Source organism: Pipra filicauda, unplaced genomic scaffold (genome assembly GCF_003945595.2).
Source record: "Pipra filicauda isolate LSUMZ 115617 unplaced genomic scaffold, ASM394559v2 scaffold152_size1767362_pilon, whole genome shotgun sequence".
Classification (NCBI taxonomy): Eukaryota; Metazoa; Chordata; class Aves; order Passeriformes; family Pipridae; genus Pipra; species Pipra filicauda.
In genome coordinates this window covers 1094369-1109505 of record NW_024104018.1, presented here as the reverse complement: position 1 = coordinate 1109505, position 15137 = coordinate 1094369, and the positions used below count along the sequence as shown (strand labels likewise).

Sequence of the window (15137 nt, the reverse complement as noted above, 5' to 3'; positions counted from 1 at the left end):
CAAAGAAATCCTGCTGCTCTGCCAGAAGCAGCACCAGTTTCAGCATAAATGTATTTGAAGGAAGCACAAAAAAACCTCTGAACTTCAACGAAATCTTTATCAAATCCTGTTATGACACAAGACTGAGGCAGAGAAACTTATTTTAAGCAGTATCAGAGCTCCAAAGAAATCCTCTGCCCTCAATACGGTGCTGCGGCGAGGACCAAAAAACACCACAAAGTGAAATGTTTCAACACAGACTCAGAGCTTTGAACTGAGCCAAGGGAAAGGGCTCTCTGAGGCAGCCTCAGAGACCTTGGGGCATTAAAGAAATATTTTGATAAGCAAACCTAAGATGATTATTCTCAGTTATCATCTGAGGCACGATGCTGAAGACAGATTAGCTGCTCATATATTTGCTGAGGGAGAAGATTAACTGAAGAAGCAAATACTGACCTCACACAGACTAGTGAGTATTTCCAACTGGTAAAACTTATTAAATCTACTCTTTGCACACTGCTAAGGGAGATGCTGGAGTTTCAGTGACAGGGCTGAGGTCACTTGCATGGTCCTCTCCCTTGCCCTTGAACCAGTGTTCAGTGAGATGTTAAAGTCCTGAAAATTCAGCTCCTGGGTTCTCAGCACAAACCCAGACCCACCAGCAGAATATGTGAAAATAAACAACAGGTGCCACCTAACATTAAATACTAATATTGTACTTCTGAGAATAATAACAAAATCAGGACTTAACTTTGCATACAATAGAGAATAATAAGGTATAAAACTAGTGCAGGAAATACAAGAAGGCTTTCCTGCTTATCCTAACAGTAAAGTTTGGACATTCATTCACAGAATTCACTTCTTTCCAAGCATTCCTATGTATGGATTAGTTTAACATATATACATATATTAGTTTAATAGAGCTGTACTGAAGCTTTCTTGGACAGTGCAATAAAACCTGCCCTGCTGTACTGAGTTGGGTTGACTTCTCCTGACCTGTCACCCCCCCCTCTAAAACAGACCACAAAAAGCAGAATGTCAGGTAAGACAGGGCTTTTTTTTTCCTTTTTTTTTTGGCTCAGAGTTCTAATGGAAAATGGGGAACCAGGCAGGCAGCTCCAGAGGCTGGCACGTGCCCAAAAGTGGTGCAGGGAGGATTCAGATGTAAGGGAAATTTATCTCTCTGGTAATGCTGCAGCCTCAGAAGTGCACTCACGTTATGGAAAAACCCCGCCGAGTTGCCAAAGCCAGATGGCATGTAAATATTTAAACAACAAAATAGCTTAAAATAATCTTTCTGCCAAACACAGATGGAACTATTATTTACGTTTACTTAAGAAATTTTCTGCGTGGATATCGCTGTGACTTCGAGGAGTGCTGTGCATCACCTAGAGCATAAACACGGCTCCCCAGAAGGTTCTTGCTGATATTATGTGGGGAAAAAAGAGATTTTCAAAGGCCACTAATGACACGTTATAAGGATCAACAGGAAACAAAGGGAAGGGACAATGGCTGCAGCACTTCGTGGATCTCTTCACAGCATGGGAGGTGCAGGGTGGAGTATTAAGAATCCCCCCAAAAATGCACCCTAAGAAGCAGCCAGGGGTGAAAAGGCACCAAAAGACACCAATATCAGCCCAATGCCATCTGCAGCAGGCCTCAGATTTATAATTAACCTGCTGGCTTAATCAAGCAGAAAAAAGGCCTCTGGTTAATTAGGGGGAAGCAGAGTGAGGCAGCTGCTCTCAGCTCATGTATCACTGAGCCAGTCACAGCTCCAGGACAGAGCAGGTACATCCCTCCCACAGAGCAGGTGGAAAAACACCTTGAAAAATGAAATATCACATGAGCTTTCAAAGGTAAGAGACAGACAAGCTCCTGAGATGAACCAGATAAAGCTTCTGAACAAGCAGTCAGACATCAGCTGCAGAGATTTCCCAAGTCAGCAAAGCTAGGAAAGTGCAAAAAAAAGGGGGGAAAGTGGTCTGGAGGGCAAGGATTAGGGGTCACTGAAAACCTGGTTCATATTCTAGGTGTGATATCGAGTATGGAACGTGGAGAATGGGGAATAATTGTGTTAGTTGCTCCCAACCAGCTAACACAAAGGAATACACATCCCCCCCCAAAAATGAGACATCAGAAAATAAATAAATAAATAAATAAAAGCTTTAGAGTCAGCTTTGGGTGAGAAGAGTGATGTGAAAGAGATGGGAGAGGTGAGATGACACAAATAGAACCACAACACACATCAGAAAATAATGGTGCTGAGAAGGCATAAAAGGCTGTTGTGTCTGTGTAGCCACAGGCATGGGCAGCCAAATAAAGCTGTGGCAAGGGCATGAGGAGCTTAATCATGGAATTAGATAAGGCTGGTGATTCCTGCAGAGAGGACAAGCCCCAAAGGTGGCAGGTAAGTCATGAGTGACGAGTAACAGCCATGTTCAGACATGACAAGGGGGCCCTGGCAACCCTTTCTGAGGGCTTGGGTAAGGACTGAAGGATTTTGCCATGAAAAGAGAGGTTTCACACCCCAAAAAAGCAGCCAGAACAGCGCTGTGCTCCAGCTGGGCAGCTGGGAGAGACACTCCTAGAGAATCCTAGCAGTGTGGCCTGAAAAGAGAGAGCAGTGTTTCAGAACACTGGTGATGGATGAACTCCCACAGCAGGATTATATTCCGGGTCTGGATGGCCCTTATCCAATTTCCCGCCAGCCTAAAAGCAATTTCTAAGAAATATCACAGCAACGTTTGGGCAACTTGGTGATTTAGTGTTATTGCCTCATTCTGCATCTTCAAATCCTCTTGTAAACAAATGACAGACCAGGGAATAACCTGACTGTAGGTTTAGTGATCATATTTCCCCCGTCTTAAAACCAACAAACATTCGTTTTATGGACAGACAATGAAATCAAACGTTTCAAGTGAGCAATCCAAGATTTTAAAGCAAGCCCGTAGCAGCACCAATAATCAATTTTTCCATCTCACAGACTTCTCCCATTACTGTCTCTAATTACCCAAAATAATGAACATCAGTAATTTATTACCAGGAGTAATTTTTATACAGTCAGAGCAGAAAATCTGTAACTCCTTGCAGTCCATAGTGTCTGGATACCTGAGAGGGCACAGACATGCTGAAAAACCACATTTGAAGTGAAAAATACTGGCCACACTCCTACCTTGGACCTCCAGCAGCACCTCCCAGCAGGATGGATTGTTATTATGAGGAGTTATCAAGGTTTAATGTTCTTCTGCCAGTATTATGAAATTTGAAGTTTAAACCTGGCTGACACACAGGTTTCTCTTGCCTATTGAATTTTAGCCAGTTCATATGAACAACTGTGACAGAATCACTAAACGAGGGGCTCGTGAGGAAAATGTAAGAGTTTTTCATTTGGTTGGTTTATTTTTTTGGTTTAACTTGCTTACCTCCTCTTGATCCAACATTTGTTGCTTTAGTTTTTCAGCCAACTGGCTCTGCTGGTTGATTTCATCGTCCTGCAACGAAAAAAGGGTTGGAGATTTTTTTTAGTTTCTTTTCACTGTTCTCATTTGGTCACTTTTTATTTCCCCTTTCTAGAAAAGAAGGAAAAATAATACAGCAAACCTTGTGCACCTTGGAGCGGTGTGAGAGGGGAGCAAAATATACATACACAGAACTACACAGTAAATGCAAATAAATGGTGATATTTTGGAGTAGTTTTGGGGATTAAATGCCATCTCATTTCCTGTAGTCCTGCAATAATGCACCAAATTTTCTTCCTGTGTTTTCTAGGGCAAAACTCAAACCTGCTGCCAGTTCCCTCAAGAATAATTCAAAGGGCTTTGCTACTTTTGAGGAGGAAAGTGAAAGAATGGTTGCCTTTTTTTTTTTTCCTTTTCCTGATCAATATGTAAAAGCTGGAGATTGGGCACGTATTCTCCATCAGAAAAATAAGTGTAATTTCTTAAAGACCTTAACTGCTCTTTTCAATGCCATCAACACACTGCTGGGTGTAACCAGAGACCTCGTGCACATCAGAATTAAGGTTTAAACACAACCTGCTCCCTCCCTGGCTATTCACAAGCAGCCAAACTCCAACATTAACAGACAAGGGCACAGAGGAGCTTTTTTTTTTTTCCCTCTCTGACATTTCCCTGCTAATTACAACTGAAATTTAGAATTGAATATTGATTCATGATGAAAGCTCCCCTTTCTCTAGACAGCCTTTTATGCTGCTCTCATCCACAATGGTCAATGGCTTTAGTGGGCCTTTTTTTTTTTTTACCTCCAATTATCATTTTCACACAAGCCAAAGCTATTAATGGCCAGCCCTGGGTAAGTGTATTGCTGAGAGCTTTAAGTGCCCATGATGACTTTCAAGCTGTGCAAATAAATAAATAAATAAATAAACAAGCCACCTGCACTTTGGGGCCCAGCTAGAACAGCACTAACAAAAGACACCCAAGGGATGCATCTGTGGTTTCCTTAAAATTCTAATACATTATAAAAATATTAAAATGCAGTCCCCCTTGTTTTCTCTCCCCTGTGAGGGGGAGAAGAGTTTGGTGAGGGATTTTACAGAAACCACTGAAGAAAAGGAGTGATGAAAAGCCTGTACTGAGACATTAAAATTAAAGGGAACTTTGGCTCTGATTTCATGGAGAGTGACCCCAAACAACCACACAGGGAGCAGAGGTAGATCTGATTTGATGCAACGAAGAGTGTCTGGAATTTTCCAACATTTTTCCAATTCAGGATGGCCAAGGATGACAGCCAGCCACCCATTTTGGCAGAGTTTTCCATTTACACCCAGCAAATGGGGTGAAATCCCACCTTATCATCCAGCTGCCTGTAGAGACTGGCGATCTCCTCGTCGTATTTCTGCTTCTCCTCCGTGGAGATGCTGGCGACAACGGGGGTGATGTTGTCAATAATGGGGGTGTTATCACAAGGCTCCAGGTTCTTCTGGTCCTTTGCACTGATCTGCTCATCCTCTGGCACAGCTTCTCCTGCAGGCACACAATCCAAGACAGAGGGGTGTCCAAAACCGTGGATAACTTAGGATGGGCCTTCAGAGTCACCGAGAGGGACTCAGGAAAGCAAAGAAGGGCTTTATGCCACTGCCAGGGATACAAAGGACAAGGAAAAGTAGGAGTGGAAAGATGGCCATCCTCATTAGGATGATGATCTCCATGGTTGGAAACACAAACATGCATCACCAATGGACTCCATGATCATGGAGGTCTTTTCCAACCTTAACATCCTGCGAAAACAGAGCAACAGGTTGAGCAGCTGCCTTTAAAAACACTGAACTCCTGGCTCTGCCTTCACTCAAGCCCTGGACAGATGGGATTAACTCCGTGGTTTAACAGAGGTGGAAATAAGGAGGGAAAAGCCCTGACTTCCTAAAGACTATTGGCAATTAAATATCCCTTTCTGTTCAGATTTCCAGCTGTGTTGGGAGGTGATGGGAGGGCACCAGGACAGCAGCAAGACAGGTGTGTTTAAAGCAATATTCACCTTCTGCCACGTAAATTAAAGCACAAACACCAACTTTTAGATGTTGTCTGTGCATACCAGGCACGTTTTACTTCGGAATCATTGTCTCCAAGGAATATTTCCTTCAGTGGTGGTGGTGCATCACAATTCCCACCCCGCTGCAGCTCAGTGGTGAGAGACAGGCAAAGTGCTCATGCCAGAAATTAAATCTACTCCCATCACAGCCTGCTGGGAGACTCTGAGCCCCTGAGTGCTGCACACACTGCTCAGGGTGTGGGAAGGTTAGAGCCAACCCTTCTGCACAAATTTCCTTTTCCACAAAAAGCTACAATATTTGAGCCCCATAAAGCTTTACCAGCCATTCCTCTGGCCAAAAGGCTCTGTTTTATCCTACTGGCAGGGAAACAAGGAAACAGGACAAATATATCAAACCCCAGACAGGCTGATTCAGGCCCCAAAGTGAAACAAAACAGGGCATGAAAGAGCAAGACCAACTAACAGAGTAAATAATTTTTTTCAAGCTTAAAGCGTGATCTGAAATCAAGTACTGTCACCTTTAACAATGTACTTCACTTAAAATATTTTTTTGCCCTATTTCTAAAGGCTTGGTGACATTCTGTGTCATGAATGAGAAAAATGTAAATGGGTTTTTCCATTGTTGGATTTCACTGGAGCAGAGTAGGGAAGGTGGGCTCAGTCAGGCTTGTACACAGGGCAGTGCTCCTTGGGCTGTGGAGAATCCATCAGGAGCCTCCCAAAAGGAATGTCTGATTTTCCATTCATTGGACAACAACCTCCTACCTGTAAAACACAGACCTGGTTGCTGAAATCCAGCCCCAGTGAGGACTGGGCACACCCATTTCCTGCTACCATTTTATATTGCATAATATCTATTTATTTTGTATAATATCCTCTGAATTTCTGGAATAAACCACGCCAGTGGAATATTATCCAAGATGCAATTCCTGTGAAACTCTCCTTTGTAAAGAGGCCCCTTTGACAGCATATCCTTCCAAAGGATGGGATTGCAGAGGGTCAGACAAGAAATCAATAGTATTTTGAATGTATTGCTGGGTAACACTGATGAGAACAGCAGGGCTGATGGGGGGGATGGGGAGGGGGAGTATTTAGACAAAACAGCAGAGACAGGCTTGTTTACACAGCACAGAGAAAGGATTTCTGGAAAAACAAAAAAAAAAGAGATTCTGGGCTGGGGAGGAAATGAAAGTGGTCCCATTCAGCAAACACGGGGTGAAGGAGGGAGAAGAAGCAGGCTGTAAATCCCAGCACTCCCAAGAGCAGCCCCACGTCTCCATAGCAATGGCACTGTGCTGATAAGGGAAATATTCCCCGTGCTGGAGCCTCCAGAGAAAGGCAGGGAGCACAATCATGAGGTAACCATCTCATCTGGAAGGCAAGCAAACAGCACAGGGAGATGAGAGAGGGAAGCCCACAAAGGTCAGGTATTATCTTCCAGGCAGCGGCTGCACCCAGGCTGTTCAAACCCAGATCACAAAGCGTGACTTCTAATTAAATCACAAATTTTGTTCTTGCTTCAGATGCTTCTGGCTCGCACACCAACACACAGGACCTGGATGACAAGCACTTTAAAAAATAGAAATTGCTCCAAAGCAGCTGGGTTTTACTGTCAGGGGTTTGTGGAGATTTCGGGAGGGATGCTGGGTTGGTTTCTTTGGGTTGGGGGGGGTTGTTTGTTGGTTTGGAGTGTGGGGTTTGATTTTTTTAAATGTGAAATAAAAAATCTGAAGTAAGGATGGTTTGACAAAATTATTTTTCAACATTCCAGATTAAATAAAACGTCTTTAATTGTATGTATGCATTAAAAAATTAATCTTTCTCTACCATCCTACACTTGATTTTACAACCTACCTGAACAGCAATTTCCTCTGTTTTTAAACAGAAAACTGGCTGTTCTCAGTATAAACTTCACTTAAAAGCCACAGAAGGAGACAAGTGGTGATTCTTCCAACCAGATATCACTCCCGATCATTGTACTAAAGGACTAATTATTCTAATGTTAAACCCAATTTTAAAAAAACCCCAAGGCCCAGTTACCTTAAAGCACAATGGAACTGATTCTCAAGCCTGAGGAGCAGAGTTCTTTCAAAAAAACCTCCAAAAATGCCATTTTCCCTTTTCTTTATTAATATTATTAACATCTTTAAAAGTAGCGATGCCTCCCTGTACTCTCTACACCTGACATCAAAATAATTTGAGAATTTAAATGGTTCCTTCTGTAAACAGCTGTTGCTGCTTTCCCTGGTTTTTGCTTCTTCACCTTTCAGTTCCTATTTTGAAGCCTGAGCTACAACTGAATGTGAACTTAGAATTAGTGACTTAAGGCAAGATTTAAACATATGTAACTTAATACCACAAAGACACTCCCCCATTCCCGATTCCTGGCACCTACCATTTCTCCACCTGTTCAGTTCCAGCTCTAGGTGTTGGATAACATTCTTTAGGCTCTTGTTTTTGTCTTTCTCCTTCTCATACTTCTTCTTCCACTCCTCGGCCGTCAGCTCCAGGTTCACAGACACCGTGTTCTTGATGGTCTTGGCTCTGCACAACAAAACCCGGGCTCAGCTGCAGCCTGGCTTTTATCTCAGTGCAAAGTTTGGCCATAACACAAAGGGAAACTCCTGGAGAAGCTGTGGCTGCCCCTGGATCCCTGGAAGTGTCCAAGGCCAGGTTGGACGGGGCTTGGAGCAACCTGGGCTGGTGGAAGGTGTCCCTGCCTATGGCAGCGGGTGGAATGGGATGGGTTTTAAGGTCCTTCCAACACAAGTAAATTCTAGGATTCTATGAGAGTGAGAAGCTCTGGAATGTGTGCTTGGATTAAGTACAAAGCCAAGCCCTGTCATTCCTGCTGTGCTGGGTGAGCTGTCACCTCACAGCCTCTCCTGGCCCGAGACCCACCACAACATCTGACCACCATCTCTCCCCGTCCCGTCACAACCATCCCTTCAACCCCACCAACAAAACTCAGCCGTGTTCCCAACATCTCAGCATAAAGGATGTCAACCCAGCGAGGCAAATATGGAAATCTGTCCTTCTTGAAAGCCATATAAATTCAATTTTGCAGGTGGAAGGAAGGGAGGGAGGAGAAACCGGGGTCACCGCCGGGTACCAGGGTTACTCCAGGGCTGAGGGACGGAGGCTCAACTCATGCCTGTGCCACTGGAGTTCACTGGCTCATGATTTACTCATGATTTACTCATGATTTACTGCCTCTCTAGGCAAAAACATCCCCAAAATTTAAAGCCTTCTAACAACAACCAGCAGCACTTTGTTCCTGAGAAAGTGCCCAACTCCGACCCGCCCTCCACAACCGTGCCAGGGAATGCAAAGCAAGCAGAAAACCAGGCACAGCACCTACAACAGCAAAGCCACACTGCAAAAGAAAAAACCAAACAAATCACTGTGAATTAAGAAAGCTTCAGATCTTTGCCCTCCACTGCTCAGACAGAGTCCCTCCAAATGACTCCGGTGTCATTGAATAAAACAGAAGATAAGCAGAGGAATAACAGACAAACCTCCCACCAGTTTGTGCTTTGCAGGAAGTTTTGGTACCTTAAAAAAGTATTTTAAAATAACCCCGTGCTTTTCAAATAACTCCTAATGGCCAGGGTTTACATATTGTCTCTGTCAAAAGCAAGGCTAAAGTTTCCACACTCATTTAACTGTACCGGGGGGAAAAAAAACCATCACACCATAAAGTTTATCCTAATGATGGATGAAGAAAACTAAAATGAAAATTTATATAAAACCACAAGTAAAGGTGCAGTAGAAAGAGAATAAGCTGATTCACTACTATGAGAGCAGGATATGTATGTGTTGATTAGTAGTAGTGGGCCTGTGAAGATGAATTTTTCTTCTCACACTTATTTTAATGATGATATAACTTTTTTTTTTTTGAGCTAGGAAAAATGGAGGAACCAGTAATGACCCCTGAGTCGTGTACCTTCCCTTTAATGGTATTCAGGTCCTTAACAGTGTCACACCAGAAAAATGAAATATTCCTCTTCCCAGAGAAGTTTTAATCAAATCACATCATTCCAGGCTCTGCCAGTCAGGATGCCAGAAGTGGCTTTGAAAACCGTTTTGCCAAACAGAAAGGCCAATTTTACTGAATATTGGCAGGAGAAACGAAACCAAGAGGAAGGTAAACTGGAATCTAACAGGGAAGCTGGACTTCAGAGTTGTTAATGCCTTTTATTTAATTGCTGTGGTAATTATTGTGTTTATTTTAATTTTCTGTGGCACACATAGGTATGGGAAGTAGAAGCTTGTATATTCAATAACCTGTAACTTATCATAAAATGGTGAAATAAAACCACATGGCAGCTCTAAACCTGATTAAGTTAATGGCCACTGCCTTCTTTTGTAGCCCCAAAATTACAGATGGTGGAAAACAACCCATTTTCAGACAAATTCATTGCATCCTACAGACTGTTAAATTCTACTTCTAACAATCCCAACCTGTTAGGCTTTTTCCTTTTTGCTATTACACAAATAAATCAAAATGAGTAATTTTCCAGAGTACCCAAGTTCTCCTCAATTACCACAAGAGCAGTAATTACATAATGAGCCTGACCTACTTCTGCAAACTTTCCAAGTGCATTTCCATATGATTATTGGCAACGAACACATATGGGAGAGAAATTTTCTTCCTGGATACATCCACGTTTATCTTGTCCTTGCTCGTTTCTGAGGGCTTGTTAAGATCCTTCAAACACAAGAATGTCCATGAGCACCATGGCAATCCATCCAAGTTGTCAATGTTACCCAGGGTCCACATTCTTCCATTTTCTTAATGGTTTAAAGATATTTTTTAGAACCCTAACGACGATCCCTGAGGTGCCATTCAAGGAGAAGACACCTCTTAAAAGCATCGAGGGCAGCACCAGGTGAAGCAAAAGGGAACATTTTCCACTGGGTTATCCAACAGAAAACTGCCCAGTGCCATTACCTTCCCCATAAAATCCAAAAGCACTGTGATAACACTTTGTACTTTCTGCAGGAAAACCTACCAGGGCTTTTAAGCAGAGCAGCTGCTGGCCAACATTAACATTTATTTTTCTGGTGCCGTTGGGAACGAAGGGACAGCTCTCTCAACTTCTCCAGTCCTATTTCTGAACGACTCCAGAAACCATAACTTCCTTATTTTAACTCCCTTCTTGCCTCATTCCCTCTCAGTCCCAGGAAGACGTGGAAGAGCCCAGGGGAGCGTCCCCCAGGATTCCCAGCAGGACTCACCGCTGGCCGAACATCAGGGTGGACTTGGTCTCTGCCTCGTTGAACACCGAGGGGGAACAGCAGATGACAATGGTGGTTCTGCAGTTCCCACCCAGGGAATCCTGAAGGATCCGGGTCATTTTGCTGTCTCGATACGGAACGTGGGTTTTCTGATCCAAACACAAGCGAGAGACAAGAACAATTTCATTTTAAACACGAGAGCCAACGGTGACAGGTGTAACAGATCTGAGGCGGTTCTGAGGGGTAATTGTTTTGATTGTGCTAAGATTGGATAACCACTGGAGTGAAATCACTGAGAATTAGCTTCTTATCTCGGGCAGAGCAGCACGAGTGTCACTGGTTTGTGGCTGGAAAGCCAATATTTTCTTCCTTCTGAATTGAAATGTTAGCTCGTTTGTTTTTTTTTTCCTCCTCGATGCGGGTGGCGAAGAAACACATAAATAAAAAGCCATTTTTCAACGACACAAAACAGGATTACTTACAGTTCCTTCTGCCAAGGCAGATATCACATTGCCTAGAGCAGACAGAGACTTATTGATATTTTTAGCTTCATCCAGAACAGCTCCCTCCGCTCCAGTTTTGCTGACCTACCAAAGAGAGCAGGAACAGTCAGGCTCAGCCATGGGGGCACACACAGAGCTACAGTGCAACAGCTAAAGATGCTCTTGGAGTTAAAACAAGCCAAGAGCATGAAGGAGGAGAACTTTACATGGACTTTTTTGTTAGGGGAGGCCTGTAATAATTCCACCCCTAAGAGCAAGTTGACCTTTATTTTGTTCAGGGAGAGAAATCTGTGCTCGCCTGAGCACACTTGGAGATCAATTCCAAGACCATCCAGAGAGGGAACACCACAGGGACGTTCTCAGGGCACACTCAAAATGAGCATCTTGGCTTTGTATTTGGCCTGTGTGGACTGAGAGTATCAGGACAGGAAAGTGTGATCCCACTCATCCCGAATGCAGGGTTTGCTGTCCACAGACTGGATCCCGAGGATGGTGTCCTGGGACCAGCACTCCTCCAGGCAGCAACAGGGTTTGTAGTCTGTTCTCTCTCTCTTTTTTGAGGGGGTGAGTGGGGAAAGGCACAGAAATGTAGAATAAAGCCATATTTTTTCTCTAATTAAAACTACACTATCTGTACTTTCCTCTAAAAATGCTACATGACATAAAAAAGAAAATAATTGGATTTTTTAAGAAGACAACCCACCAAGGAAACCCTTCTTTCAGGTTTTCTGTACAACATCCAAACATAGTGAACCATAAAAGTTAATTTTTTCAGAGAAGTGCAGTGCCTGAGTAGGCCCCCATTTTATAAACACCATAAAGAGCTTTTAATTTAACACATAATAACATATGCAATCATAGACATCAACATTATTAACTCCTGCATTGTACCAGTGGGTTATCAATTAGTGTGCCCCAACAAGCAACCTGAAAACACCATTCAAACCAGTTTTGAACACTCCAGAAGGCATGAGAATGAGAACTGGGATATATTTTTGCACTGTAATACTGTTCTAGACCATTACTCTTTTGGCAAATAGATAAAGGGTTTTTTCTGGTTATTATTTTTCTACATTGGAAAGGAGAAATAGTCACCACAATCAAGAGAGACATTCAGGGAGTTCAAAAAGACTTAAGGTACAAAACTGTGTTAACTGCTGGCATTTCATTGTAATATGTGCAATAATTACAGAAAATCTAGAAACAGGATACGTTTGAATATAAGCAAATTAAAATAGCTGTCCAATAAAAATTACATTTCTTTTTTCAAACACCCATAACTAAATGTAAAGTTATATATATAAGTCACTCCATTATAAGTGATTGCAGGTTTTGGGGGGATGGCATTTCATACCAACAGTTCAGATTTGCTCCTTTTCTCCATCCCACACATTCAAAAAAGTGAAAATAACCTTCCTAAAGAGAATCTAAGGTAATTTTTCTGTAAAATCTCCCTCAGTTTGCACTGATCCCACCAGGATCGTTCAGGGGAAAGGAAAACTCACCTTCTCACTTCCAGCCAAGTCCACCAGGTAGAGCTTCCCACTGAGTTTCTTCTCAGTTTCCACATTCTCTTGTTTAATGTTAATAAGGAAGATGCTGTGGCTCCTGGAGCTGTGTTCATTCATATCTGCAATCACAGGCTTGGTTTAAATGGCTTTAAAACCTGACAAGGGGTTGGGTGTCATCAGAGCTGGGCTATGGTCACCAAATTCAAAAACACAAGGAGAGCCCAGACCACTGCAAGAGCCCTAAATAAAGCTCATGGGCTACAAAACAAGCTTCCACTCTCTCCCAGCACGACCAAAATAATAATAATTGCAATAAAAAGAAGCTGGGAAGGTCTTGGTGCAACTGTGTGAGGTCTCCCAAAGTTTAGCAGAAGTTTTCATTAAACCCACACTATTTAAATTCAAATTTCAGAATGATTTTAATTGCTTACATACTTCACAATCCTCCTTCACACAGGTAGCTACAAGTTCAGCTTCCACTTGCTTTAAGCGTGATTGTAATTATGTTATGCTTGGAGTTTCATGAAGTAGCAAAAAGAAAATATTAAGACTGAGTAAACCACTTTCTCATCTGTTTTCTCTGTTCCCATAAGACCAGTTCCACATTTCCCCCACTCCCATCAATGTTCATAATTATTTAAATTCCCTTTTCCTCCTCGATCTCCGAATTCTTTTTTTTTTCCAATAACATTTCCCAATTTTCTCCAGGTAAAATTCATTGTCTGTCAACCTTTGTCAGAACTTTTCCAAGTGCACCAAAAGCAATAGGTAATATCCCAGAAAAAAAAAAGAAAAAAAGATGTATTTGGGTATTTTTTGGTTGAAGAAAATAGCAGAAATAATGGGAGGAAATGCTACTCAGAAGAAAGAGAAGGAATTTCTATCAGTATGATGGGAAAAGCACGGGAGAGATGAGGTAATATAGCATTTCTCAAAGAAAGAAGGTAGAGACGTGGAAGAGAAAGGAGTTACCCATCAAAATAAATCAAATTAAATTAAATTAAAAAAAAAAAACAACCACAAAAAACAAAACATATACCCAAAATACCACCCCACCACCAAGGCTGGAGTTATAAACTGAGGCTCTGCCAAGTCTGCTGTTGGATCAAAGACATCTCCCAGTACAAACTGGGGAACAGGCCCTTTCATCCCTGCAATGCCAGCAAGTCAACAGGTTTGGCAGGGGCCAAAGGGATTATTATGGGGTTTAATTCAGGAAGATTTGTTTGCTTTGCCATCACTGGGACTCCATCCAGGTCACTGCAAGAGATGAACAGGCAGAGGCTGATAATTGCTCTGCGCTCCTCGGCTGCACTTTGACCAGTGAATCGCTCCCAGTTCTGGCCTTGCAGCACAAAGAGAAATGCAAGTTATTTTAGTTATTCACCATTTTAGTTATTCACCATTCCCAAACACCTTTATTCTGTGCAACAACCCACGCTGGGATGGCTCATGGAACAACACAACGCCACGTCTTAAATCCGGGGGCTCGCAGCCGCGAGCCGATCGACGTTTCCGCGCGCGGCGAAAGGGCACAAAAGCACAGACTATTAATTTTAAAGGGTTATAATTTGTTGGTGTAAGTAACTCAGAGTGCTTTGTGAAGGATCAATAGTTCACCAGGAGGTACAACCACCCAAACCCTGGAGCCAGGGAACACTCACTTGTCACGGCCACGTGCCGGTTGGCCTTCCCTTCGTCGATGACATCCAGAACTTCTTCAGGACTAGACACAAATCTTTCTGTACAACCCTAGGAAGAGGCAAGTGGGAATCAGAGACATTCCTAGTGCTCCAAAAGCTGTCAGGAGGAGTATTTAGCACTAATGAACGAAATAATTAGGAGAACCATCCCCATCCACCAGGCTCGTTAGCGAGGCAATGGACCAAAACCTGCCTTTGGGTGACTTTCAGGAGTCCACGGGGTAAAACTTGGGAGGAAACTGCTCTTCACAAGATTAAAGACTCAGCCAAACCCAAACATGCAGCAGGAAATTTTCTCTATGTAGAAGACATATGACACATATTCCTGTTAATAATTTGGGTTGGATTTACATACCCAAATTAATTGTTCTCTCTCAAACTACAAGACAAGATGCAAAGTCCTTGTTCTCTGTCTCAATGCAACATTACTGAATACATTATTTTATCTTGGGGTTTTTTTGCCCCTCAGGCTGAGAATAAACAGAAAAATATTCTATGTGTATTATTAAGGCTCACATGTGTCCATAACAAACACATCACATTTAAGTGAGGGCCCAGAAATCCACAAAACTGATTCCTAACCCAACAAATCTGTCCTAAAGTACTACAAGATTAAAGCACCCGTGCAACAAAATATTATAGAACAAAATTCTTCAGGTTGTTCTCCTTCATATCTGACATGAAAG

The 15137-nt window shown here is 42.6% G+C and overlaps 1 protein-coding gene across 1 annotated transcript in view; it reads right to left on the bottom strand.

The window, feature by feature from the left end:
• KIF5C (kinesin family member 5C) overlaps positions 1 to 15137 on the bottom strand; it is a 70396-nt gene that overhangs the window by 20680 nt on the left and 34579 nt on the right. The window contains exons 7-13 of the mRNA XM_027721044.2: positions 14413 to 14500; positions 12743 to 12867; positions 11217 to 11321; positions 10735 to 10883; positions 7889 to 8037; positions 4792 to 4967; positions 3405 to 3473 (exon numbers count right to left, since the gene is read on the bottom strand). Of these exons, the coding sequence (XP_027576845.1) occupies positions 3405 to 3473; positions 4792 to 4967; positions 7889 to 8037; positions 10735 to 10883; positions 11217 to 11321; positions 12743 to 12867; positions 14413 to 14500 (861 nt within the window). The remainder of the gene's footprint in view (positions 1 to 3404; positions 3474 to 4791; positions 4968 to 7888; positions 8038 to 10734; positions 10884 to 11216; positions 11322 to 12742; positions 12868 to 14412; positions 14501 to 15137) is intronic.